The following is a 24,955-nucleotide window of genomic DNA, read 5'->3' as shown; positions in this document are numbered from 1 at the left end:
CCAAAAACGTGCCCGTAAATACGGGTGGAATACGGGTGACACCGGACCCATATTTACGGGCACGGGTTCGTAAATACTGGTGCAAAACGGGTCGAATACGTGTGACACCGGACCCGTATTTACGCCAGTATTTACGGGTGGGAAAAAATACGGTCGTGTGCATGAGGCCTAAACTGATGAATTTGCTAAAAAAGCGCTGATTTTATTTTGTTCCATCTTATTCAAGAAACTTTCAGAAGAAAACTGGACTTGCTAAAAATATGATAAAGCACTTGAAGGAAACCTTGTGGGGTCTACTTGTGTGAATGAAGTAATTTATGGGGTGTTTCTAATGTTTCAGCAGCATTACGCCCCCAAGAAAATAGTATGCTATAAAATCAAATGCAAAATTCCTGGACCGAAAAGGCCAAAAAGCCTCCTTTTATGTCAAGCCCTGGCACATGCCCGCACAGTGAATAAGGCACACATATTTGGTATCCTCATTCACGGGAGAAGTGGAAGAATGTGAAAGGAGATGAATTTTGTCCGTGGTCTATAATGTGTGTGAAAAATGCTAGCCTAAACTGACGCATTTGCTAAAAAAGCGCTGATTTTATTTTGTTCCATCTTATTCAAGAAACTTTCAGAAGAAAACTGAACTGTCTAAAAATATGATAAACCCCTTGAAGGAAACCTTGTGGGGTCTACTTGTGTGAATGAAGTAATTTATGGGGTGTTTCTAATGTTTCAGCAGCATTAGGCCCCCAGAAAACAGTATGCGGCTATAAAATCAAATGCAAAATTCCTGGACCGAAAATGCCAAAAAGCCTCCTTTTATGCCAAGCCCTGGCACATGCCCGCACAGTGAATAAGGCACACATATTCGGTATCCCCATGCACGGGAGAAGTGGAAGAATGTGAAAGGAGATAAATTTTGTCCGTGGTCTATACTGTGTGTGAAAAATGCTAGCCTAAACTGACGCAATTGCTAAATTCTTGCATTTTTTTCCAATTTTGCCCACTTTAGAGAAAAAAATAAAAATGATATATACTGACAAATGCCACTAAAACAAAGCCCTATCTGTCCTTTAAAAAGAGTGTAAAATTCAAAGATGAACTTTATTCACCTGCAGAGTTATAGTCATCTAAAGAAGCGCATAGCAAAATTGTGACATTTGCTCTGGTCATTTAGCTGTAAAACAGCCTAGTCCTTAACCGGTTAAAGGGAATGTGTTGCCAGCAAAACATGTTTTTTTTTTTTTTAGTTAAACAATTAGTGTGTAGGTGATTAAACATTGTTCTAATTTTTTTTTTTTTCACGAGTCAGGAAATATTATAAATTGGATTCAATTGGATTCTAATTTATAATATTTCCCATTGCTGGTCACTAGATGGAGCCATTCCCAAAATTGCAGCATTGCATGTGGTAAAGCAAACACATTGCTTTATGCTGCAAAATTGGGTAAAAAGCCCTCGCTCTAGTGAGCTCTCAGCATCCCCTCTCCTTTATCCTGGCTAGTGCCGGGAGAAACGAGGGGTTTGAACGGTCTAACCTCCTACACTGTGTGTCGCCATTTTTTGAGCTAACACACAGTGTAGAAGGTTTACATACAGTAGTAAACACACACTGAAACACAAACATACATAGAAATCCCTTACCTGCTCCAGTCGCCGCCGCTCCCTCCGGTCCATCCGCTCCGTCTGCTGCCGCTGCTCCATGTGCACAAGTCCGGAAGCCGCGACCGGAAGTAGTAATCTTACTGTCCGGCCGCGACTTCCGGTCCACAGGAAAATGGCACCGGACGGCGCGCATTTCAAATTGAACTGTGTGGGAGCGGCGCATGCGCCGTTCCCACACAGCGGCGTACATGTTAGTGGATGGAACGGGCCCCGTTCGCAGTCCCTATGGGACTGGAGCTGCCGTATTCCATGTCTGTATGTGTCGTTAATCGACACATACAGAAATGGAAAAAAAATTGGCAGCCCCCATAGGGAAGAAAAAGTGTAAAAATAAGAAAAAGTAACACACAAACACACAAATTAATCCAAACGTTTTTAATAAAGCACTAACATCTTTAACATATTAAAAAAAAAATTGTGGTGACACTGTTCCTTTAAGCATCCTATGAAATTAAACCTTCTCGGGATCCCTAATGTATTTTTATCATAGACTAAAATACAAAGGGCACAGTGTTAAGGCTGGGTTCACACGACCTATTTTCAGACGTAAACGAGGCGTATTATGCCTCGTTTTACGTCTGAAAATAGGGCTACAACACGTCGGCAAACGTCTGCCCATTCATTTGAATGGGTTTGCCGACGTACTGTGCAGACGACCTGTAATTTACGCGTCGTCGTTTGACAGCTGTCAAACGACGACGCGTAAATTGACTGCCTCGGCAAAGAAGTGCAGGACACTTCTTTGCAACATAATTTGAGCCGTTCTTCATTGAAGTCAATGAAGAGCAGTTCAATATTTACGAGCGTCAAAGACGCCTCGCATAATGCGAGGAGGAGCTTTTACGTCTGAAACGACGCAGCTGTTTTCTCCTGAAAACAGTCTGTCTTTTCAGACGTAAAAGTTAGCTAGCGTGTGCACATACCCTAAATGTCCCTGCTATGCTAAACCTCCTACCTCTACTTTTTTGCTGACACAGAAGCCATTCTTACTCTTTACGTTTTTGGAATATTTGGTCTTTTTAAATGTCCAGATGTGAATAAGTCTGAGTTCAGCCTAGGAAGCAGCACTGAAGAGAGGGGGAAGGGATAAAATGTTGGCTTATTTGTGGGTTGTTTTTTTTCTTTGCTATAAGCACCTCCGCCCACACAAGGAAGTGGCTGCATTACTCAGAGGAAAAAAAAAGTTTTGTGAAACTCTTAACAGACTTTTTATACGTTGCTCTTTATCACAGTCTACATTGAGTTTTCAGTCAACGGACGGCACAAGGTAGGTGTAATTTATCTAGATTCATGACATTCTTTATTCTTTTGATTTGGTTACAGTAAATATTTAGCAGTTTCTATATCCCAAACCAATACTTTGTTAGTGCAAGGATCAGATGTAGTTTTCAAGCCGGCCAAAAAATTTGGCAGATATGTAGTAAGTGCAGCAGCTGTAGTAATATTCTTATATGACTTGTGAGCTTTTCTGCAGTGCAGCTCAATATATATTCCTAGACATATGGAGTACTTGTACTATAGATACTGCTAGCTAGAACATAGAGCACATTCAGCTGTCCACAAGAAGTAAGGATCATCACTAACTTATACTCCTTAAATCATGTGATTGCCAGCTACTTCAAATCTTGTGCAAATTTTCCCTTAAAGGGGTTTTCCCATTAGCGACATTTATAACATATCCACAGGGTATATCATAAATGTCAGAAAGATCCGGGTCCAACCTCTGGGACCCGGAAACAGCGTATCTCTGCATGCTACGCTGCTTCCATAACTGCCATTCACTACTATGGAAGTTACGGAAACAGCGTAGCTCAGTGAGCTACGCTGTTTTCATAACTCCCGACCATATAACCAGGAAGTGGCTGGGAGTCAGTGAGATCAGACAAAGCTAGAATGGGACCCGCATCTATCTGACATTTATGACATATCCTGTGGATATGTCATAAATGTTTCTCATCGGAAAACCCATTTAATGCCCCCTGCATATGGCCATAGCCGTGTGCACAGTTTGTGATGACGTGGATGGACGGCCGCGGACTGTGCGCCGTGCTCCCATTATGAAGTATAGAAGCATGGTCCGTAAATTCAAAACAGTCCTTTTTTTCGTGGGTAATTTCTACGGCCCTGATAACTTCCCGTAAATATACGGAATGGTGTCCGTGGGCCAAAGAAATTAATGGATCAGTATTTTGGTCCTCCATTGCAGATCCGTAATTGCGGATGAAAATTACGGCTGTGTGCATGGGGCCTAACTCCCTGTCTTAAGCATTTTCTTTTTTCATTGTAAAAGTCGATCTTAAGATATACAGAAGTATTACTTTAAAGCAAATTTCTGTTTAAATATAAAGAATTTGTTTATCCACAAAATCTTAAGTAGATTTTACCTAATATTTCAGGTGAAGAATAATAATTAAAGATTATTAATTTAAGGTTATATATTCACATAATGCAATATAAATAATTATAGAAAAAAGATGAATGAGTAATAGGGAGATGCAAAAAGATGTCTAATGAAGTGCTATCATACTGTGACTGCTTCCTGTAGGACGGCATTTTGATATTTTAGTTGCCAGATTTCAAATTTCCTGCTGTCGCCCCTGCTTCATTATCAGATAGCTCCAATTGTAAATGTGTACAGATCTATATTATGTTAGTATGATTAGTTGGAGATGTTTAATATTAAAACATATGTATATATATATATATATATATATATATATATATATATACACATATATATATACATACATATAATATTCACCTTGTGTATTCGGTTTGACCAAGAAATAAGCCAAAGAGATGTTTATTTCATGTACTTATATCATCCCCTTATTTACTGTAGAATAGTTTTGCCATTATGTTGGCTATGTTTAATAAGATAGGAATGAATTTGGTATTCAGTGGCATCAACCACCTATAGTCCGAGCAGTTTTCCCTATTTGGGTCAACACATGATTTCAATAACGAGTGCTATATTGACACTTTCAAGGCTAGAAAGCCTGCTATAATTACTTAAAGGGGTTGTCCAAGAGTTCAAGCAGAGAAACTATCTTGATGAAATTTTATAAAATAAAAAAGCAAATATAGCTTTGCTGCTACATTGCTGATGCTCCGGTGGTCTTTGCCAGTCTTTGCTTATTTTTCTGGAGCGATATGGGCACTGCAGTCAATCACGGGCCTCAGCAGACAAGTGACCCACATACTAGCATAATCGCTGAGACCAGCAATTGGCTGCAGTAATGTTTATTTTTGTGGGGTTTTTTTAATAATATTTCCTGCAGATAGTTTTAATTTTTTGAACTCTTGGACAACCAACAATGTAGAGGAACCCAGCCAATTCACAAGTATTGTATTGCAGGCCTGTCATCATCACCTACCTCTAAACCTGTATGGGTGATAACTCAGTGCACATGTGCTGAGATAACTGTTATGCCCAGTACATGTTTCTGGGAAGGTTATGACCACTACTGTCAGGAAAGGCAGGCTGGAGGAGCAGCCTACAAAAAAACCTGTGGATCTACCATTCAACGGGAACCACATAAGGAAGACTTTCTTTGTGGAGTAGGCGCCTCCGCTATAAGCAAAAGCTGGCGTTTCACTTGAAAGACTATTTCTGCACATTTTATTCTGATTATTACCTTTTTAGCCACAGGAGGTTACCATGTTACAGTTGCTCAACATTTTAACTAATGGTCCTCAGAATACTTAGTGACATGATAAATTAGTGATTTGGCTTTATATTGACAAAAAGCATGAGGGTACCTGCACTGGTGGCCTGTTTCTCAAGTAACCAAGTAGCCTCTCTTATGACATCAGTTTGCCACTACTTTTACCGGTAGCTATTGGAAAGTCAATATTTAAATATGGTTTGGTAAAAAAAAGCATAAAATATAATGAGCACAAATAACCCTTCCATTATTAATCATTTACATGGTCATATCTACTAAAGGTGCTAGCACATATTTCATGTTAGAAGTACACAATCACCTGGCCATTTTTGTTGTAGGGAAAATAATACAAGGGCAATAGTGTGGGGTCCTGATAAAAAAAAAGATGCAAGCATTCTTGTTTTCCAACCAGATGTCCATGGAACCTAGTAATGGGTTTTCCAGAAGACCGATCTGTTATTTTTACATTAGGTATGGGACTGTTGAAGGGGTTCATTAGGAGGGGAAACAAATTAGTAAGGGTACCCCCATGATAACAAGGTTATGAATTACTTGAATAGACAGTGGATACACAAAGGTCACATTACAGTGCATCTTCAGTACCCATGCAGTAGTGCTCAGGTAATGTATACAAGTAGGATCAGGATTTCTTAAGATGATGACACCATACTGATAATCTAGGACTGTCACAATCAATCTCAGAAACTTGCCTGCTCTGCTGAGGATCTCAGAGGTGTCATCTTATTTTGAGAATGTACCCAGGGATATTCAGGCAAAGGATAAAGGTTCCACCAGATTTACTCCAATGTTTTAGAAATTGTTTCAATCCAGTCATTCTTTTATGTACTATTTGTAATATACATTGGGGCTTTACAGCTATCTGTATTTTTGGAGACACATGGACACTCAGGAACCCCAAAAATTAAAGCATAGAAGCACATGCATGGGTATAGCTAGCGAGAGGGGGCTGACAAGGTTTAGGGGATGCTGGATGTAGTGCGGATGCCACTGTCACCCGTAGCAAGAGTTGGGATATATAATATTTGGCAATATACTCATTTTGCATAATTGAAGAGTGTTGGGCCACCCTCAGCAGCTGTGCTGTGTAGGTACTTATACTATCATGCCCATATGAATGTGTCAGCCAGAGCAATGCTCATACAAAAGCACCAGAAGTGCACACAAATATATCAGCCATAGTGACATTATAATGCAACATACGTATCTCCTACCAACCTACGGGTATGTTCACACGGCCTATTTACGGACGTAATTCGGGTGTAATTCGGGCGTTTTAACCCCCGAATTACATCCGAAATTATGGCTTGAAAGCGTTGACAAACATCTGCCCATTGAAAGCAATGGGCTGACGTTTATCTGTTCACACGAGGCGCATATTTAAGCGTCGCTGTCAAAAGACGGCGCGTAAATAGACACCCGTGCGAAAGAAGTGTCATGTTACTTCTTCAGACGTAAATGGAGCCGTTTTCCATGGACTGGGATAAACATTATTCAGAAATACAGGCACACCAGATACGCCAAATGGTCATTATTATGTGGCGTCAGCTGTCTGTATTCTACAGTTCCTCCATGCCTGCCAGTTATAAAGTACATACACTTTTCATGTCCGTATTTAAATGTGCTGATAAAGCTGGTCCACAGCCTGCCAAAACACTGAGCAAACAGTATTGTCTCCAAACCTGCTCACATCCTACACAGCTCGCAAGTCAGCTCACATATTATTATTGTAGACATCCAACTCAAGTTAATTATGTAGCCAACATTGACAATGAGAAGTAATCCTTCCTTGTATTCAAACCAACTGTTTCAGATTAATGCTGGCTGAACCCGCCGATTTTGGTGGGTCTGGCTGACCATCTAATGTTTATATGGGTGTCCCGACTCTCTTCCCCAATGTCAGGGGGGAGAATTATTAGGCATGTTGGATTTCAACATACCTGATCAAATGTTCTCACTTAGATAAGCTGCTGCCAGAAGTGTCTGGCAGCAGTTTATTCCCCTCTATTCATTGAGTACACATGCATGTGTATGTGGGGGTTGGGAAGAGTAGCTGTTGGCTGAATGAGTGTTTGGCTGACAGCTATCTAATATGAATGTCTGCCTTTAGATGACTTCTCTTAGAAGATGTCCATAAGGCTATGTTCATTTGTTTGTTATGCTTCCAGCATATATGCCAAACGTACCCATAGACTTTTAAAGAGCAATTTAAACTTACATTTTTCATAAAGGTTCTAGATAAGGGAGTCGGATGAGGAAGTAATTGTGTAAGTTCACAAATTAATGTGTTGATGCAATCCTGGCCAAAATATATAAGACTGAAAGTTTTGATGGGTGTGTCAACGGACACCCTTTAGTACACTTGCCAGATTCAAATCCATTAGTTCTATCAATATATCAGAGAGAAGTAAGACACAAAGAGACAATACTTTGTATACCCAAAATCCTTCTCCGTTTTTATTAATAGAATGCAATTACAATAGTATCTCAAGAACAGGGGAGTAGGCTTGAGCTCAGCCAATCACTTACAGCTGGGACGTTGGCTCTAGCTCAGCCAATCACCAACAATGGGGAGTTGTCTGACCTGAGAAAATCACGAGCAAGTAAGGCTTCTTATAGGAACTTACATGTAAGAAGAAATCTTCTCACGAGAAATAATGAGTAACATAAGATTTCTTATAACGACGTTGTAGCTGCCAGGCCATGCAAGGCCAACACGTACATTCCCATAGCAGACTCAGATAAGGGATGAAAAACATAGGTAAGAATATTAACAATATGAGTGTCCAGACAATCCCAGCATAAATTAAATTTTACAGAGAAACAGATGATTCTTCAAAAATATAAAATGGAATCTTCATAGAATTCTTCATACAAAATGGAGTCACTAAAACACATTTTAATCACTTTCACATACTGTAATCCTAGTCTTGAAGTATGTGATAAAACATGACATGGCATTACTCGAGCTCCAGTCACTTGCCAGATTATTGCTGAAAAAAATACCTCTTAGGGTAGAGAGAGAGTCTATCATTGCAGCAATTACTTTCTACTTTCAACCCCTTAATGACCAGCCTTTTCACATCGGCACTTCAGAAAAACTTTTCCCGCATCGGGCACGGTGCTGCTGAAGCCCAGGCTGTTGTTAACAGCCTCGGGCTTCAGGGCAACTATTGGAGACCACTAGCAATGGTCTTCAACCATATTTAACCCCTCAGATGCGGCGCTCAATAGCGACCGCCACATCTGAGTGGTCTTAGAGGGAGGGAGCTCCCTCTCTCACCCCACTGGCAGCCCACATGCATTGTGGAGTGCCGATGGTTTCTATGGTAGCCTGGGGGCTTAGCAAAGTCCCCCAGGTCTGTCTTTAGTGATTGCCTGTTAGGCCGTGCCAGGAGCATGGCCTAATACATCCCTGTCCGTTTTACACTGCAATACAGAAGTACAAACAATTGCAGAGTGAAGTCCCATAGTGGGACTAAAAAAAAAGTTTAAAAATGTTAAATAAAGTTTGAAATAAATAAATAAAAGCCCTAAGTAAAAAAAAAAAACAAATGAAAAACCCACTTTTTCCCCTTACAAAATACTTTATTATGAAAATAAGTTAAGTTACTCATATTTGGTATCGTCGTGTCCATAACGAACCCAACTATGAAACGTTTACATTATTTAACCCGCACAGTGAACGCCATAAAAAACAATGTCAGAATTGCTTTCAGAATTGTTTTCTGTTCATCCTACCTTCAAAAAAATTTGATAAAAAGTGATCAAAAAGTCGCATGTACTCCATAATACCAATAAAAGCTGCAAGTCGTCCTGCAAAAAAAAAGCCCTGATACAGCTACATCGGTGGAAAAATCAAAAAGTTATGGCTCTTAATATATGGCAACACAAAAACAAATAATTTTGAAAAAATGTGTTTTTACTGTGTAAAAGTAGTAAACCATAAAGAAACCTATATAAATATGGTACCGCCGTTATCGTACAGACCCGCTGGATAGTTATTGTATTTATACCACCCAGTAAACGGCGTAAAATTAAGACGCAAAAAAAGAGGGGACATTTCTGTTTTTTTCCAGTACCCCACTAAAAAAGTTAATAAAAAATACAAAAATGTAAAAATACAACTTGTCCCGCAGAAAAAAGTCCTCATACAGCTATGTCGACAGAAAAATAAAAAAGTTATAGCTCTTTGAATGCGACAATGGAAAAAGGTTGCTTGCTCATTAAGGTTTAAAATACCTTCAGTATTAAGGGGTTAATAATTACTATAAGCCAAACTGAACAAAATAAGAGGAAAGAGCTGGAGGATAAGCATGATTGAGTGTTGGATCTGTCAATTTATGGACAAATTGCCATTGAGGAGTCTAAGGCACTGTCGAAGAAACCCCTTCCAGGTAGCACCTTTTGGGATGGGTGCTCTAATGGGCTCCCTCTGCTTTGTCAGGTGGTATTCAAATATGGTAATTGAAGTATCAGCAGTGCACCGGGAGATCAATAAAGACAATAGCAATCTGTCGTCTCAATCAATATTCTCATTTATTATCAAGATACATAGGTTAATATACCCTCAGGGCGTACCCTCTAACCAGGGTGTTACCTCTCATGGAACAACCAATCATAAAATTTTACACGTAAACTGAAAATACGTCATAGGGTACCTTCCCACTGAGGTCACGTGATCTTTCTAACACCTGCAAATCCTGGCCTACAAACAATAGAAATGTAGGAGGTTTTCATAAGTGTATGTGATGATTTCATATATGTGTGTGAAATACTGAGATAAAGAATTCATTGGAAATATAATGATTATTTCAGGTCTAGGCGTTCTGCCAGACTCCTATCTACCAGTATTGAAGGCCACACGAAGAAATAACTTATTCCCTTGTGATTCAAGCAGTACCAGAAAGAGATCATTACAAAATGGAGAATACATATCTTCATAATCCGGCATCCTGCTTGATAATTCATAGTGTAGTTTAATACAGAGAACATAAGCAATTTGACCATCCATCACAAACCCCCCTTTTTCTCATATTAAAATACATTAAGAATTATCTGATTATAAACTTCAAACAAAATAATGAATAGGGCCACTACTAATAATATAATGCTATCACCAAGTTCAGGTTTGGGTATAGGGTCCCGTCAGTGCATTGACAAGTCCCGTAGTTGCTAGTCTGCACGGCTGCTTGGATTTATTGGACTCTACCTTTGTTAATATTTTTTCCTCAAATATAAATTTATATGGTGATAACAATAACAACATGCCCTGTATAAAAGTCCTAACATGTATATAAGATATAAATGGCAAAGCTTTAACCCCTTCCCGCACCTTGGCGTAACTGTACGTCCAGATAAGCAGTAACTTCGCGCACCTGGGCGTACAGTTACGTCCGCGCTTTAAAAGTTAACCGCCGCGCGGCGCTACACCGCAGCGGCGGTTAACTGTGCAGGGTGTCAGCCCTGCTCTCCCCGTTGCCGATCAGCGGCCTGTCGCCGCTGAAATCGGCAATTAACCCCTTCGATGCGGTGGTCGATTGCGATCACCACATCGAAGAGGTTTACAGCGGATCGGCAGCCCCCCACATGTATTTGCGGGGGCTGGCGATCCTTATCATGGCAACCAGAGGCCAGACAATGACCTCCGAGTTGCCATGTACGGAAGCCTCGGAGGATCAGCCTCCGGCCGTTCCTCCTCTGCTTCCTGTCAGTGTGACAGTTACGTCACAATGACAGTTAGAACACATTACACTACGTGTGTAGTGTAATGTGTTCCAGCAGCGATCAGAGCTGCAAGTCTTCGTGTCCCCTAGTGGGACAAGTAAAAAAAGTTAAAAAAAGATAATAAAAATGTTTTGAAAAAGTGTAAAAATCAAAGTTATAAGTGACATAAACAAAGAATGCTTTTTTTCCTATAATAAGTCTTTTATTATAGGAAAAAAATTAACACGTTAAAAAAAGTACACATATTTGGTATCGCCGCATTCGTAACGACCCCAACTATAAAACTGTAATATTATTTTTCCCGCACGGTGAACACCGCGAAAAAAATAAACGAAAAACAGTGCCCGAATCACAATTTTTTGGTTACCAACCCTCCCAAAATATACAATAAAAAGTGATCAAAAAGTCGCATGTACGCCAAAATGGTACCAATACAAACTACATCCCGTCCCGCAAAAAACAAGCCCTTACACCGCTTTTTTGACTGAAAAATAAAAACGTTATGGCTCTAAGAATATGGTGACACAAAAATTAATTTCTTTTATAAATAAGTGATTTTATTGCACAAACGCTGCAAAACATAAAAAAATTATATACATCTGGTATCGCCGTAATCGTACCGACCCGCAGAATAAAGTATAATGGTCATTTATAGCCCAGGGTGAAGGCCATAAAAAAAACAAATAAAAAACATTGTCAGAATTGATGGTTTTTGGTCACCTTGCTTGCCAAAAAATGGAATAAAACGTGATCAAAAAACATTTCTCGTACCCCAAAATGGTAACAATGAAAACTACAGATTGTCCCGCAAAGAATAAACCCTCACACGGCTCCGGTGGAGAAAAAATAAAACCGTTCTGGCTCTCAGAATATGGCGATGCAAAATGTGTAGTGTCCAAAAGCGGATAAGATCGGGCACCATTTATAAGTGCGACACCGGCCACATATCTGCGGATTATTATTTATTTACTGCATTATTATACCCTCTTATTATACCATGATGTACCCCGCACAGATAACATGTACCCTGATGTACTCCGCACAGATAACATGTACCCTGATGTACCCCGCACAGATTACATACGCCCCCACATTATAAACTGAAACACCAGTAAAACCCCAAACAGAACAACTACCAAGCAAACTCTGTGCCCAAAAGCCAAATGACGTCCCTCCCTTCTGAGCCCTGCAGCGTGCCTAAACACCAATTTACGTCCACAGATATGGCATCGTTATACCCGGGAGAACCCGGTTAATATTTTGAGTTATTTGTCTTCAGTGGCACAAACTGGGCATAACATATAATGCACTAAAATGGCATATGAGTGGAAAATTGTAATTTTCACTCCGCACCATGCGCTGCGCACTAACCCCTGCGCGCACCATGACATAGCATGTCGTAGTGTGGGGGGTGATGTATGGAGCGTCTCACGTAAAAAATAAAGAATTTAGAACGGCAAAATCGCAGTTTTTTTGGTCACCTTGGCTCTACCTAAAAATGTAATAAAAAGTGCTCAAAAAGTTGTATGTACCAAAAAGTTGCACCAATAAAAACGACCGCTCGTCCCTCAATAAATAAGCCCTCATACCGCTCTATTGACTGAAAAATAAAAAAGTTGTGGCTCTTGGAACGCGGGAAGGAAAAAGCTAAGAAGGAAAAGAAAAAAATGGATCACTCCAGAAAGGGTTAATTACTTTCTAATGAAAAACCATTTATGACCACACGTGGGGTATTGCCGTACTCGGGAGAAATTGCTTTACAAATGTTAGGGTGCTTTTTCCCCCTTTATCCTTTGTGAAATTGAAAAAAATGCAACATTTTAGTGGAAGAAATGTCGATATTCATTTTCACGGCCTAATTCTAATAAATCCTGCAAAAGACTTGTGGGGTCTAAATGCCCACTATATCCCTAGATAGATTCTTTAAGTGGTGTAATTTCCACTTTTGGGGGGTTTCCCCTGTTTTGGCCTCTCAGGGGCTTTGCAAATGCGACATGGCACCCAAAAACCATTTCAGCTAAATTTGAGCTCCAAAAGCCAAATAGCGCTCCTTCCCTTCTAAGCCTTGCTGTGGGTCCAAACAGAAGTTTATTACTACATATGGCATATTTCCGTAATCGGGAGAAATTGTTTTACAAATGTTGGGGTGCTTTTTCTCCTTTATTCCTTGTAAAAATTAAAAATGGCTACCTTTTTTCAGAAAAAAAGTCGATTTTTACCTTTACAGAATAATTTCAATGAATTCAGCAAAACAACCGTGGTGTCAAAATGCTAACTTTACCCCTAGAAAAATTCCTTGAGGGGTGTAGTTTCCAAAATGGGGTCACTTTCCGGGGGTTTCCACTATTTTGTTCCCTCCAGTGCATTTCAAACGCGACATGGCACTGAAAACCATTCCAGCAAAATCAGAATTTCAAAATCCAAATGGTGCTCCTTTCCTTCTGAGTCCTGCTGTGGGTCCAAACAGCAGTTTATTACCACATATGTGGTATTGCTATAATCAGGAGAAATTGCTTTACATATGTTGGGGTGTTTTTTCTCTTTTATACCTTGAAAAAATTAAAAATTTCTACGTTTTTTCAGAAAAAAGTAGATTTTCATCTTCACAAACTAATTCAAATAAATTTAGCAAAAAAACTGTGGGTTCAAAATGCTAACTATACCCCTAGATAAATTCCCTGAGGGGTGTAGTTTCCAAAATGAGGTCACTTTTGGGGGTCTTTATTGTTTTGGCCCCACAAGACCTCTTCAAACCTGACATGGTACCTAAAATATATGCTAAAAAAAGAAGGCCCCAAAATCCACTAGGTGCTCCTTTGCTTCTGAGGCCTGTGTTTCAGTCTATGACCGAACTAGGGCCACATGTGGGGTATTTCTAAAAACTGCAGAATCTGGGCAATAAATAATAAGTTAAATTTTTTGGGAAAAACCTTCTGTGGTACAGAAAAAAATGTATTACAAATGAATTTTGTATAAAAAAAATGAAATTTGTAACTTTCACCTCTACTTTGCTTTAATTCCTGTGAAACGCCTAAAGGGTTAATACACTTTCTGAATGCTGTTTTGAATACTTTGAGGGGTGCAGTTTTCAAAATGGGGTGATTTATGGTGACTTTCTAATATATAAGACTCTCAAAGCCACTTCAGAACTGAACTTGTCCTTGTAAAAATCGCCTTTTGAAATTTTCTTGAAAATATGAGAAATTGCTGCTAAAGTTCTAAGCCTTGTAACGTCCTAGAAAAATAAAATAATGTTCAAAAAACGATGCCAAACTAAAGTAGACATGTGGGGGATGGTAACTAGTAACTATTTTGTGTGGTATTACTATCGGTTTTACAAGCAGATACATTTAAATTTAGAAAAATGCTAATTTTTGCAATTTTTCGCAAAATTTTGGTGTTTTTCATAATTAAATACTGAATCTATCGGGCAAATTTTGCCAGTAACATAAAGTCCAATGTGTCACGAGAAAACAATCTCAGAATCGCTTGGATAGGTAAAAGCATTCCGGAGTTATTACCACATAAAGTGACACATGTCAGATTTTAAAAATCGGCTTTGTCCTGAAGGCCAAAACAGGCTCAGTCCTGAAGGGGTTAATAAATGAACACACACTTAGTGTTACATGGTGGGGTGTTCACCCATTCACCAGGTTCTGGCCTTGTGCATAAAATCCCTGTGACATAGGGTATTGTTGATTAAAAGGTTTCGGCTTATGATAGACAATTTTCTTAGCCTTCTTACATAGCATAGGTATCAGACATGCTACTAATTTAACAAAAACGTATATAATCAATATTATGAGTAATATATGTAAAGCGCCTTGCATGAGTCCTGCAGCCCATCCTCCAATGCCTCTGAACCATGAGGCCGGGTTCAGCCATGACAACCAGTCTGGCCAATCTAGGTTCCAATCTTCTTCAGAATTGGCTTTCCTAAATTCCTCCTTTAATTGCTTTGCTTGTTCAATATCATGTTTAAAGAGGCTCTGTCACCAGATTTTGCAACCCCTATCTGCTATTGCTATTGTGCATCTTTGTTACCACCCAGTCTCCAGGTTGTAGTGAGTGGGTACCTGAAAGAAAGTTTGGATCTGGAATAGAAGAAAGGATTAGTTTGTGTGTCCTCTCCAGTTGTTTGTGTAGGGCAGCCAAGTATGTGGTCATATTGTCATAATGCTTTTGTAACTGCTGAGGGAAGTACAGTCCTGTCTTTGGCATATTTCCAAACAATATTTCATAGGGAGAAAGTTTATCCTTCCCTCTTGGTGTGGTTCTTACAGAGTATAAAGCCAGGGGTAGACATTGTGTCCACGGTAAAGAAGTTTCATTCATGGCCTTTTGGATTTTTTATTTCAAAGTTCCATTTAGTCTTTCTACCTTACCACTGCTTTGTGGGTGATCGGGAGTGTGAAATGCTTGTTCTATCCCAAGGCTTTTTAATATGTTCCTCAATAGTTCTTGGGTAAAGTGAGTACCTCTGTCACTTTCAATTGTCTCTGGTACTCCATAGCGGCACACTACCCCAACTATCAGTTTCTTTGCTGTGGTATCTGCATTTGCTTTAGCCACTGGAAAAGCTTCTGGCCATCCTGAAAGTAAATCAGTGCAAACAAGTACATATTGGTACATTACCACCTTAGGTAGTTGTATGTAGTCCACCTGTAATCGCTGAAAGGGGTAGTAGGACTTAGGAGTGTGTTTAGCTGGTGTTTGGTGGTTTTACCAGGGTTGTGTTGTGCACATGTCATGCAGCCCTCTGTATATTTGGCTGCTGCATTTTGAAAACCTGGAGCATGCCATGTCTGTAACACTAGCTGGCTCATAGCTCCCTTTGAACAGTGTGTTTTCCCATGGGCTAGGGCACACATCATTGGATATAGTGCTCTTGGTAGGCAAACCTTAGAATTAAGATGCCTCAACTGTCCTAGACCTATTGCTGCACCTCTCTCCTCCCATTCTGCTTGCTCTTGAGGGGGTGCTTGGTCCTGGAAAGCACGCAACAGGGTCTCTGTGATGGGTTGTAAAACAGGCTTCACAATCATCAGAGGGAGAGCAGCAGCGTCCTTTGCCGCTGCATCCGCAGCCTCATTCCCTTTTGATAGGAGATCACTGTTATTAGTGTGTGCCTGTACTTTGACTATAGCTGCTTGGTCTGGCATGTGCAGTGATTCTAAAAGTTCTTCTACTGCTTTTGCATTCTTTATAGGTTTACCTGCCGAGGTCAAGAACCCTCTGGCTCTCCATATTGTCCCAAAGTCATGTGCAACTCCAAAGGCATATCTGGAGTCAGGGTATATGTTGACACGCTGTCCCTTACCCAATTTACACGCCTCAGCGAGTGCTTTTAGTTCTGCTTACTGAGCTGAGCTGCTGGAGGGGGGACTGTTGTATGACGGCCTTACCATTGTGGACCCCTGCATACCCGGTGAGGAAATGTCCTTTGTCTTCGCTCCAATATCGAGATCCATCTACAAAATACTCAGCAACAGAGTTAATCAGAGCAATATCAAATATACTGTTTATGCCGTTTGATTCCATATCCACTAGGCTTTGACAGTCATGTTCATATTCAAAATTAAATAGTTAATCATCAGTGGATAGTTGAAAAATAAGGGGGTGTCCATGTCCCTGTCCCCCCACTCCAATAAGGGGGTGTCCATGTCCCTGTCCCCCCACTCCTCCCTCCTTTTGTTCAGAATCTAGGGGCAGGAGTGTAGCTGGATTCAGAACAACACAACGTTTGATAGTCACATTAGGGGACAGAAGAGTAAGTTCAATTTTAGTAAGTCTTGCAACTGATAAGTGTTTTGTCTTGACTGTGTTCATGATTTCTTGCACTGCGTGTGGGACTTGCACAATAATGTCATGTTGGAGAACAATATCTGTTGCTTTATCAACTAAAGCTGCTGCTGCTGAGACAGCGCGTATACAGGTCGGGGATCCTAGTACAATGGGATCCAGAGCAAGGGAGTAATAAGCAAGAGGTCGCATCTTGCCTCCATGATCTTGGGCTAATACTCCAGAGGCATGGCCTGTTCATGGCAGAACAGAGTAAATGGCTTATTGTAGTCAGGAAGTCCCAATGCTGGCCTTGTAGTCAGTGACAGTTTCAGGGAGTGAAAATTGTCAATTGCCTCAGGTGACAGTACAAATGGGTCAGAGGTGAGACAGTCATATAATGGTTGCATCATAGCAGAGGCATCCCTGATCCATGCTCTGCAGTACCCTATTAAACCCAGGAAAGTCTTCAATTGTTTAGGGTTTCTAGGGACTGGGTGTTTCTGTATGATTTCCAGCCTGTCAGGAGTTAAGTGTTTCATACCTTGGGAAATACAGTGACCAAGGAAAACAACTGTTTTGGCACATAATTGCAGCTTGTGCTTGCTCGCTTTACAGCCAACTTCTTCTAGGAACATTAATAGTGATTTAGAATCTGTTTCACTGTTCTCCAGACTCTCACTACAAAGTAACAAATCATCTACATATTATAGTAGAACTGAGGACTGATTGGGGGGCTGCCAGGTGTCCAGAATATCTTTCATGGTACGTGAGAAGATATCAGGGGAATTTGTGGCACCCTGTGGCAGCACTACCCAAGCGTACTGTCTTCCCCTATGTGTAAATGCAAAATACTGCTGGCACTCTTTATCCAGCGGGATGGAGAAGAAAGCATTGGCTAAGTCTATAACTGTGAAATAGACTGCAGTGCCGGGGACCTGGTTGAGCAGGGTATGTGGGTTAGGCACTTGTGGTGTATTAATTATTGTCACAGCATTCACAGCCCGTAGGTCATGTACCATCCGGTACTGTACAGGTTGACCGGGCAGTGTCTTTTTCTTTACTGGGTAAAGAGGAGTGTTGAAAGGCGAGATTATGGGCACTATAAGATTGTTTTCCAGTAAGGAGTTAATATCCTTTCTATAGCAGCGTCTTGCTGCGGACTCAGAGGATATTGCTTTATACATACAGAACGGTTCTGCATGTCTGGTTTTAAATTTACTTGTACAGGCGGCACATTTAAAACTCCTACATCCATCTTATCTTGTGCCCATAGTTTTTCTGGGATGTCTGCCAACCAAAGGGGAGGGGTACTTGGGGCTTTTTCAGTGTCCGGCGTACTTGCCATACTAAGGAGTTTGCATAGCAGGGACTCTGGAATGGCAGGAGTTAATGTAGCTGGGCCAGAAGAAAAATCCAATGCTGCTCCCAGGGCACTGAGTACATCTGTCTCCAATAAATTGTAGGGAGTGTGTGGTGACACTAACACACGGGAGACAATTGATTGTGTGTCATGTATATTCAGTCGCATTGGTTTTGTTAACTGTAACTGAAATGATGTTCCCTCCACCCCTTCACAATCTATATAGTCTGGTGATAACAACTCTGCCGGTACATATTTGGTTTGTAATACAGTTCTGGCTGCCCCTGTGTCTACTAGAAAAGAGGTATTTTCCCCTGTGGGTAAAGTAACAGGTACCATCAATGATGGACCTGTCGGGGGGAGCACTGGGCAGAGGGAGACATCAGGGTTGCCAGTTTCCTATGCAGCAATCAAAGAATTGGGAGGCTCAACTGGACGGGAGGGACATCGGGCTGAATAATGACCCTTCTTATCACAATTCCAGCATGTAATCTGGCTAAGATCCCTTCTCTGGGTTCTCAAAGTGCCTTTTTGTTCCCTGCCTCTTCCTCTATAGCCCCCCTTTTGTTGCATCGGGGCGAGACGGGTTCTTTTAGGAGCTAAATCTAACTCTGCACCTCTTGCAATGCTTACTAAATCATTAAACTGGCATGTACGCCAGTCGGGGCGGGATCTTTTAGCAGCTTCTTGTACTGCCGGCTTAAGACCGGACATAAAAGTTATTTTTAGTAGGCGCAAGTCTTTTACATCGCCTTCTTCATACCCGTGATCTAACCACTGCTGCTGTAAAGTTGTGGCATAATCAGGGACTGACTGTTTAACATCTTGGGAAAATGACATAAAACTATCAGTTCGATCCTGTTGAGTTGTATCTACCCAGGGCTGCATTGTTTCTACCAGGCTCTCCATATCTGACCATGTAGCACGGTAAGCTAGATGTACTGCTTGCAGCTTTCTATGGAAAGCGCTGGGTGTTTTCCGTGGGTCTGGGAGTGTGCCACATACAGCTAGTAAATCAGCCGGGCTGCAGGGGCGATACACAGTGGCTTCATGTGACTGGATATCCCCTACTGCCCCAGGTACTGGTTGCCCGTCTACATCTACTGGTTTTGGTCCCCTGTGTGTATGGATACTTGATACTAACGGAAACAATCTAGTGGGGCGCTGCGTACCACAACTGACACAATATCCTGCAGTGAGGGGGTTCTGCTGCCCACAGTGTGGACATGTCCAGCAGCTGCCTTTCTTGCTATTTTCAGGATAAGGAGATGGCGCAGTTGCTGCTGTGGGGCTGTTTGGCAGTTGGAAAGGGGTTAACACATTAGTGAGGAGCTTTTCACTTAAAGGGTCATATAAATCATACATTATTCCATGATTTGCTTCCATACTCTTATGTTCTGTGTTACTCACTCTCTGTGCTACCTCATACCACATTTGGGCTTTTTCCACCATGTTATTGTCTTTCAACCATCCAACACAATTTGTCATAAATCTTTTCCAATCACATTCTGCTAATGTTCCATAGGACCCAACTCCCATCATTTTAAACATTCTTTTACAATCCTTCACAGCCTCAGATCCTTTTGCTCTTTCTACTATTTTGATGGCAGAGACCCACGTCTCAGGGCTGTCCCGCATTTTTGTCTTACTATTTTCTGACCCCATGGTCAGAGGGCGTAGGGTAGTCTCCGGAAAACTCCCCAGCTCCAAACAGACAGGCCTTAGTCTGTTGACAGATATCTCAGACAATCTATCTTACAGTTTCAGAAAGACTATCAATATCAAAAGTCGTTCCTTCAGACAATTCTAGCAGTGGGATATCCTTTTCTCTGATCCCTCACTGTTTTGAACATCAAGAACAGACAAAATGCTGCCAATCCACAAATTACAAGAGCAAATCCTTCAACACAATCTACATTCATGAACTTCCATTGATTCAAGCAGGAGTTGGTCACATTCATTTCAAACTTCTACAAACCCTTCGTCTCTTTCACTTATGCAGAACACTTGCTGCCGGGGGGTGTCTTTCAGTTCATACAGCCTGTGATGTAGCATATATCCCAAACTCTTTCCTCTAGCACTTTGCAATGGTTTCACATACAAATTATATTTGGTAACATATATGTTATCCTCCCCGCTCAGCCGTTCACTCTGTGGGTTGTAGTTTAGGGGCCTGTTATGTATGTTGGTGATGATTTCTTTAGGGGCTCTGGGTCTGAGCCAATACCAATGTTCTTCACTGTAATTAGTCTGGGTAGTTATACTACTCCGACACAGGTGGCACCTGGGGTAAGTGTCAGGGTCATTCATTGAATACAGGATGTTATATTACAACGGTATTCAATCCAGCGGTCTGATGTTATACTACTACAGACTTAATTACTTGGATGTTATTTTACATCAAAGTGTATATGCCGGATTATCACATGTGCTAGAAATCAGTCTGTACTGATTCCCACCTTATGCCAGTCTGGCAATGCATACAACTGGTTTATGGACCCTTACACACAATATCACTGTTTGGCAGTGAATTTAGGAAAATATAAATGATTTTCTAATACAGTATTCAAAGTTTTCCCTATTGTACTGGGTAATGGTATTGAGTGCAAATTCAATATAGACACAATTGCTCCTCCTTGCACTGAGTGTATATCGTCTTCTATGAAGTGGATATTACTTCTGGGCTGGGAGCCATACAGTTTCAACAATTTGATATGTATGTCTTCTCACAGATGTATTCAACATCACACTACACACACATTTATCACACTTGTCACATACACCCCAATGTAAATCCATTTAACGACACTACCATCCTGACAAAGGACCTGATTATTACGGGACCCCTTTGTAGAGACTTACATATACAAAGTACGTTTCCAGGGACTTAACAGAGTGGCTGAAACAAATGGTGTAACATAAAGTCTGTTACTTACCGCGCGGTTTTGGTTTCAGTGACTCCCCAGGTCCTTCCAGATTAGTGGACTTTGCACAAAATTCTCATTAGGAGGTCCCAGGCTGTTCGGCACCATAACTGTCGAAGAAACCCCTTCCAGGTAGCACCTTTTGGGATGGGTGCTCTAATGGGCTCCCTCTGCTTTGTCAGGTGGTATTCAAATATGGTAATTGAAGTATCAGCAGTGCACCGGGAGATCAATAAAGACAATAGCAATCTGTCGTCTCAATCAATATTCTCATTTATTATCAAGATACATAGGTTAATATACCCTCAGGGCGTACCCTCTAACCAGGGTGTTACCTCTCATGGAACAACCAATCATAACATTTTACACGTAAACTGAAAATACGTCATAGGGTACCTTCCCACTGAGGTCACGTGATCTTTCTAACACCTGCAAATCCTGGCCTACAAACAATAGAAATGTAGGAGGTTTTCATAAGTGTATGTGATGATTTCATATATGTGTGTGAAATACTGAGATAAAGAATTCATTGGAAATATAATGATTATTTCAGGTCTAGGCGTTCTGCCAGACTCCTATCTACCAGTATTGAAGGCCACACGAAGAAATAACTTATTCCCTTGTGATTCAAGCAGTACCAGAAAGAGATCATTACAAAATGGAGAATACATATCTTCATAATCCGGCATCCTGCTTGATAATTCATAGTGTAGTTTAATACAGAGAACCTAAGCAATTTGACCATCCATCACAGCACCATTAGCATCGTTTTTTAGTTTACATTTAGCGTGTGTCATGAAATGTCCCGACATAAATGCTTAAAGGGAATGTGTGGCTAGAATTTTTTTAAATTTTTTTTTTCAGTTAAAGAGTTAGTATATAAATGATTACACATTGTTTTAATTTTTTACATTTTTTCACAAGTCAGGAAATATTATAAGTTAGATTCTAATTTATAACATTTCCATGTGCTGGTCACTAGAGGGAGCAATTCCCAAAATTGCAGAATTGCCAATGTGGTAAAGCAACCTCATTGCTTTATGCTGCAAATTTGGAGTAGACACACTCGCTCTAGTGTCCTTACACAATCCCCCCTCCTTTCTCCTGGCTAGTGCCAGGAGAAAGGAGGGGGTTGAATGTTCCAACCTCCTACACTGTGTGCCGCCATTTTCTGAGCAAATGCACAGTGTAGGAGGATTAGATACAGTGGTAATCACACAGTATAACACTAACATACATACACATCACATACACAAACATAACTTACCTGCTCCTGCCGCCGCTGCCGCTTCTGCTCCTAGTCCTTGCGTCTGCGCTGCCTTGAACATATGGCCGGAAGCCGCGACCGGAAGTCGTCATCAAACTGTCCGGCCACGGCTTCCGGTCCACATGAAAATGGCGCCGGATGTCGCTCTACCAAAGACCTTCCTTTTGGTCTGTGTGGGAGCGGCGCATGTGCCGTTCCCACACAGACTGCGTACGCTATAGTGAATGGAACGGCTCCCGTTCGCATTCTCTATGGGGATGTATGTGCCGTATTCCATCTCTGTATGTGTCGTTAATCGACACATACAGAGATGAAAAAAAAATGGCAGCCCCCATAGAGAAGTAAAAGAAAGAAAAAAGTAAAAAGTACAACACAAAAACACAAATAAATAAAATTTATTTTAATGACATACTAAAAGCAATATTATATAAAAAAAAAAATTTCGTGACACCTTCCCTTTAACATGTCTATAGGGCTCCATTGTCCGAAGAAGGACAAAAGCATCCGGACTACCTTGCTACTGGATTCCCCCACAAAATACACCTGATGGCTTGAGGTCCCAGCAGTAGGACTATCTGTGATCAGTATATTGTTGTGGGATCCTTCTAACAACATGAATTGTCCAAAGTTAACACCTTTTGGCCTCAGTTTGGCCATTATATGTCAGATTGCTAAAAAAAGGTATGGAATAGCGTAGTACACTATGCTATTCTGTCCATTAAAAAAAGTATACTTTAAATGTATACGTTTTACTAACTTGGGAGCTTATGGGTAACTTGGGAACCAATGGGTTACTGAATGGCACCCATTAAATGAATATCTCATGAGCTTTTCAATAGCTTTTCACAACGTATCCATTAAACAGATGCCATTATACTGTAGCCTAAGGCTGGGTTCACACGACCTATTTTCAGACGTAAACGAGGCGTATTATGCCTCGTTTTACGTCTGAAAATAGGGCTACAATACGTCGGCAAACATCTGCCCATTCATTAGAATGGGTTTGCCGACGTACTGTGCAGACGACCTGTCATTTACGCGTCGTCGTTTAACAGCTGTCAAACGACGACGCGTAAAAATACAGCCTCGTCAAAAGAAGTACAGGACACTTCTTTGGACGTTTTTGGAGCCGTTTTCTCATAGACTCCAATGAAAACAGCTCCAAAAACGGACGTAAAAAACGCCGCGAAAAACGCGACTTGCTCAAAAAACGTCTGAAAATCAGTGGCTGTTTTCCCTTGAAAACAGCTCCGTATTTTCAGACGTTTTTGGTCACTACGTGTGCACATACCCAAAGGGTGACAGATGCATTAAACAGATGCCTAACAGTAGAATTCAACACCCATAGGCTATTATGGTACCCATTTAATGGATACGTCATGAAAAGGGTCATGAGAGTTCATGATGTATCCGTTAAATGAATGCCATTATAGCCTATGGGCGACATACAACTAATAAATGGCTGAATATAATTTTTAACATGATAGAGGAGGATAATGCAAGATCTCTGCCAGAGCAGAGAGTGTGTGTCTCTCTCTGGAGGACCTGGCACATCCATCCTTTACACATTGAGAACTTTGTAATGCTTTATTTCCCCTGTGGGGTGAAGCGGGGAAATTAAACACTTGCTACCGGATTCCCCCACAAAATACACCTGATGGCTTGAGGTCCCAGCAGTAGGACTATCTGTGATCAGTTTATTGTTGAGGGATCCTTCTAACAACATGAATTGTTCAAAGTTAACACCTTTAAGCTAGCCGTACACTAGAGAATTTAATAATCTGAAAAGGCTGAATTAGTCAATTTTTTGGTTTACTGTTGGCACCTTTTTGTGATACAAACGAGCATGACACACCCCAACCTGTGGAAAAGTTGATCTGCTGTGTTGTATTTTTTTTCAGTGGCTGTCGGATGCAATACTTATAAACCATAAAGAAGCCCAGGTCACAGATCAAGCAAAGATCGATCAGCGATTTGTCATTTTAACTTATGATGATGCCATCCAGAATGTCAACCTTCACAAAGCAACCAACAGGTCATTTAGAAATAAGCCCTCCAAAATCGTAGAATAACAAGAAAAACGCTGCATTTTTTACGCGAGCAAAACGGACACGTTGATGTAAATAAGTCCTAAATGTTGGGGCTAGAGACAATAGTGTAACCCAATGTGAGCTTGGCATGCCCGCACTCCTAATATATCAGGGTACTTGATATTGGAAATATCAACATTCACTTTGTATCTTTCTAATGCCTTGACGACATATTAGATTTAACCCCTTAATGACCAGCCTATTTTAAAACTTAATGAAAAAAGCCTTTTTTTACGTTCTTCCATCGTCGCATTCCAAGAGCTAGAACTTTTTTATTTTTGCGTCGACATAGCTGTATAAGGTCTAGTTTTTTGCAGGACAAGTTGTATTTTTTGGGGGGGGGAATAGAAAAAAACGGAAATTTCGTCACTCTTTTTCGCGTCCTAAATCTACGCCGTTTACCGTGTCGTATAAATAACACAATAACTTTATTTAGCGGGTTGTTACGATTACAACGA

At 40.8% G+C, this 24,955-nt stretch overlaps 1 protein-coding gene across 4 annotated transcripts in view; it reads left to right on the top strand.

The window, feature by feature from the left end:
- Positions 1 to 2,786: 2,786 nt before the first annotated feature.
- ARPC1B (actin related protein 2/3 complex subunit 1B) overlaps positions 2,787 to 24,955 on the top strand; it is a 75,794-nt gene continuing 53,625 nt past the window's right edge. For 2 of the 4 annotated variants that reach the window (XM_075829991.1, XM_075829992.1), the window contains exon 1: positions 2,787 to 2,926. Coding sequence is in view for 1 of the 4 variants with exons in the window: in XM_075829990.1 (XP_075686105.1) it covers positions 24,397 to 24,442 (46 nt within the window). In the remaining 3 variants the exon portion in view is untranslated. Of the gene's footprint in view, positions 2,927 to 18,987; positions 19,144 to 24,308; positions 24,443 to 24,955 lie in introns of those variants that run through there. The other 2 variants (XM_075829990.1, XM_075829993.1) reach the window with 2 other exon arrangements.

This window comes from Rhinoderma darwinii, chromosome 6 (assembly GCF_050947455.1).
Source record: "Rhinoderma darwinii isolate aRhiDar2 chromosome 6, aRhiDar2.hap1, whole genome shotgun sequence".
Classification (NCBI taxonomy): Eukaryota; Metazoa; Chordata; class Amphibia; order Anura; family Rhinodermatidae; genus Rhinoderma; species Rhinoderma darwinii.
The sequence above is the reverse complement of the archived record's forward strand: the minus strand, read 5'-3'. Positions and strand labels throughout refer to the sequence as shown.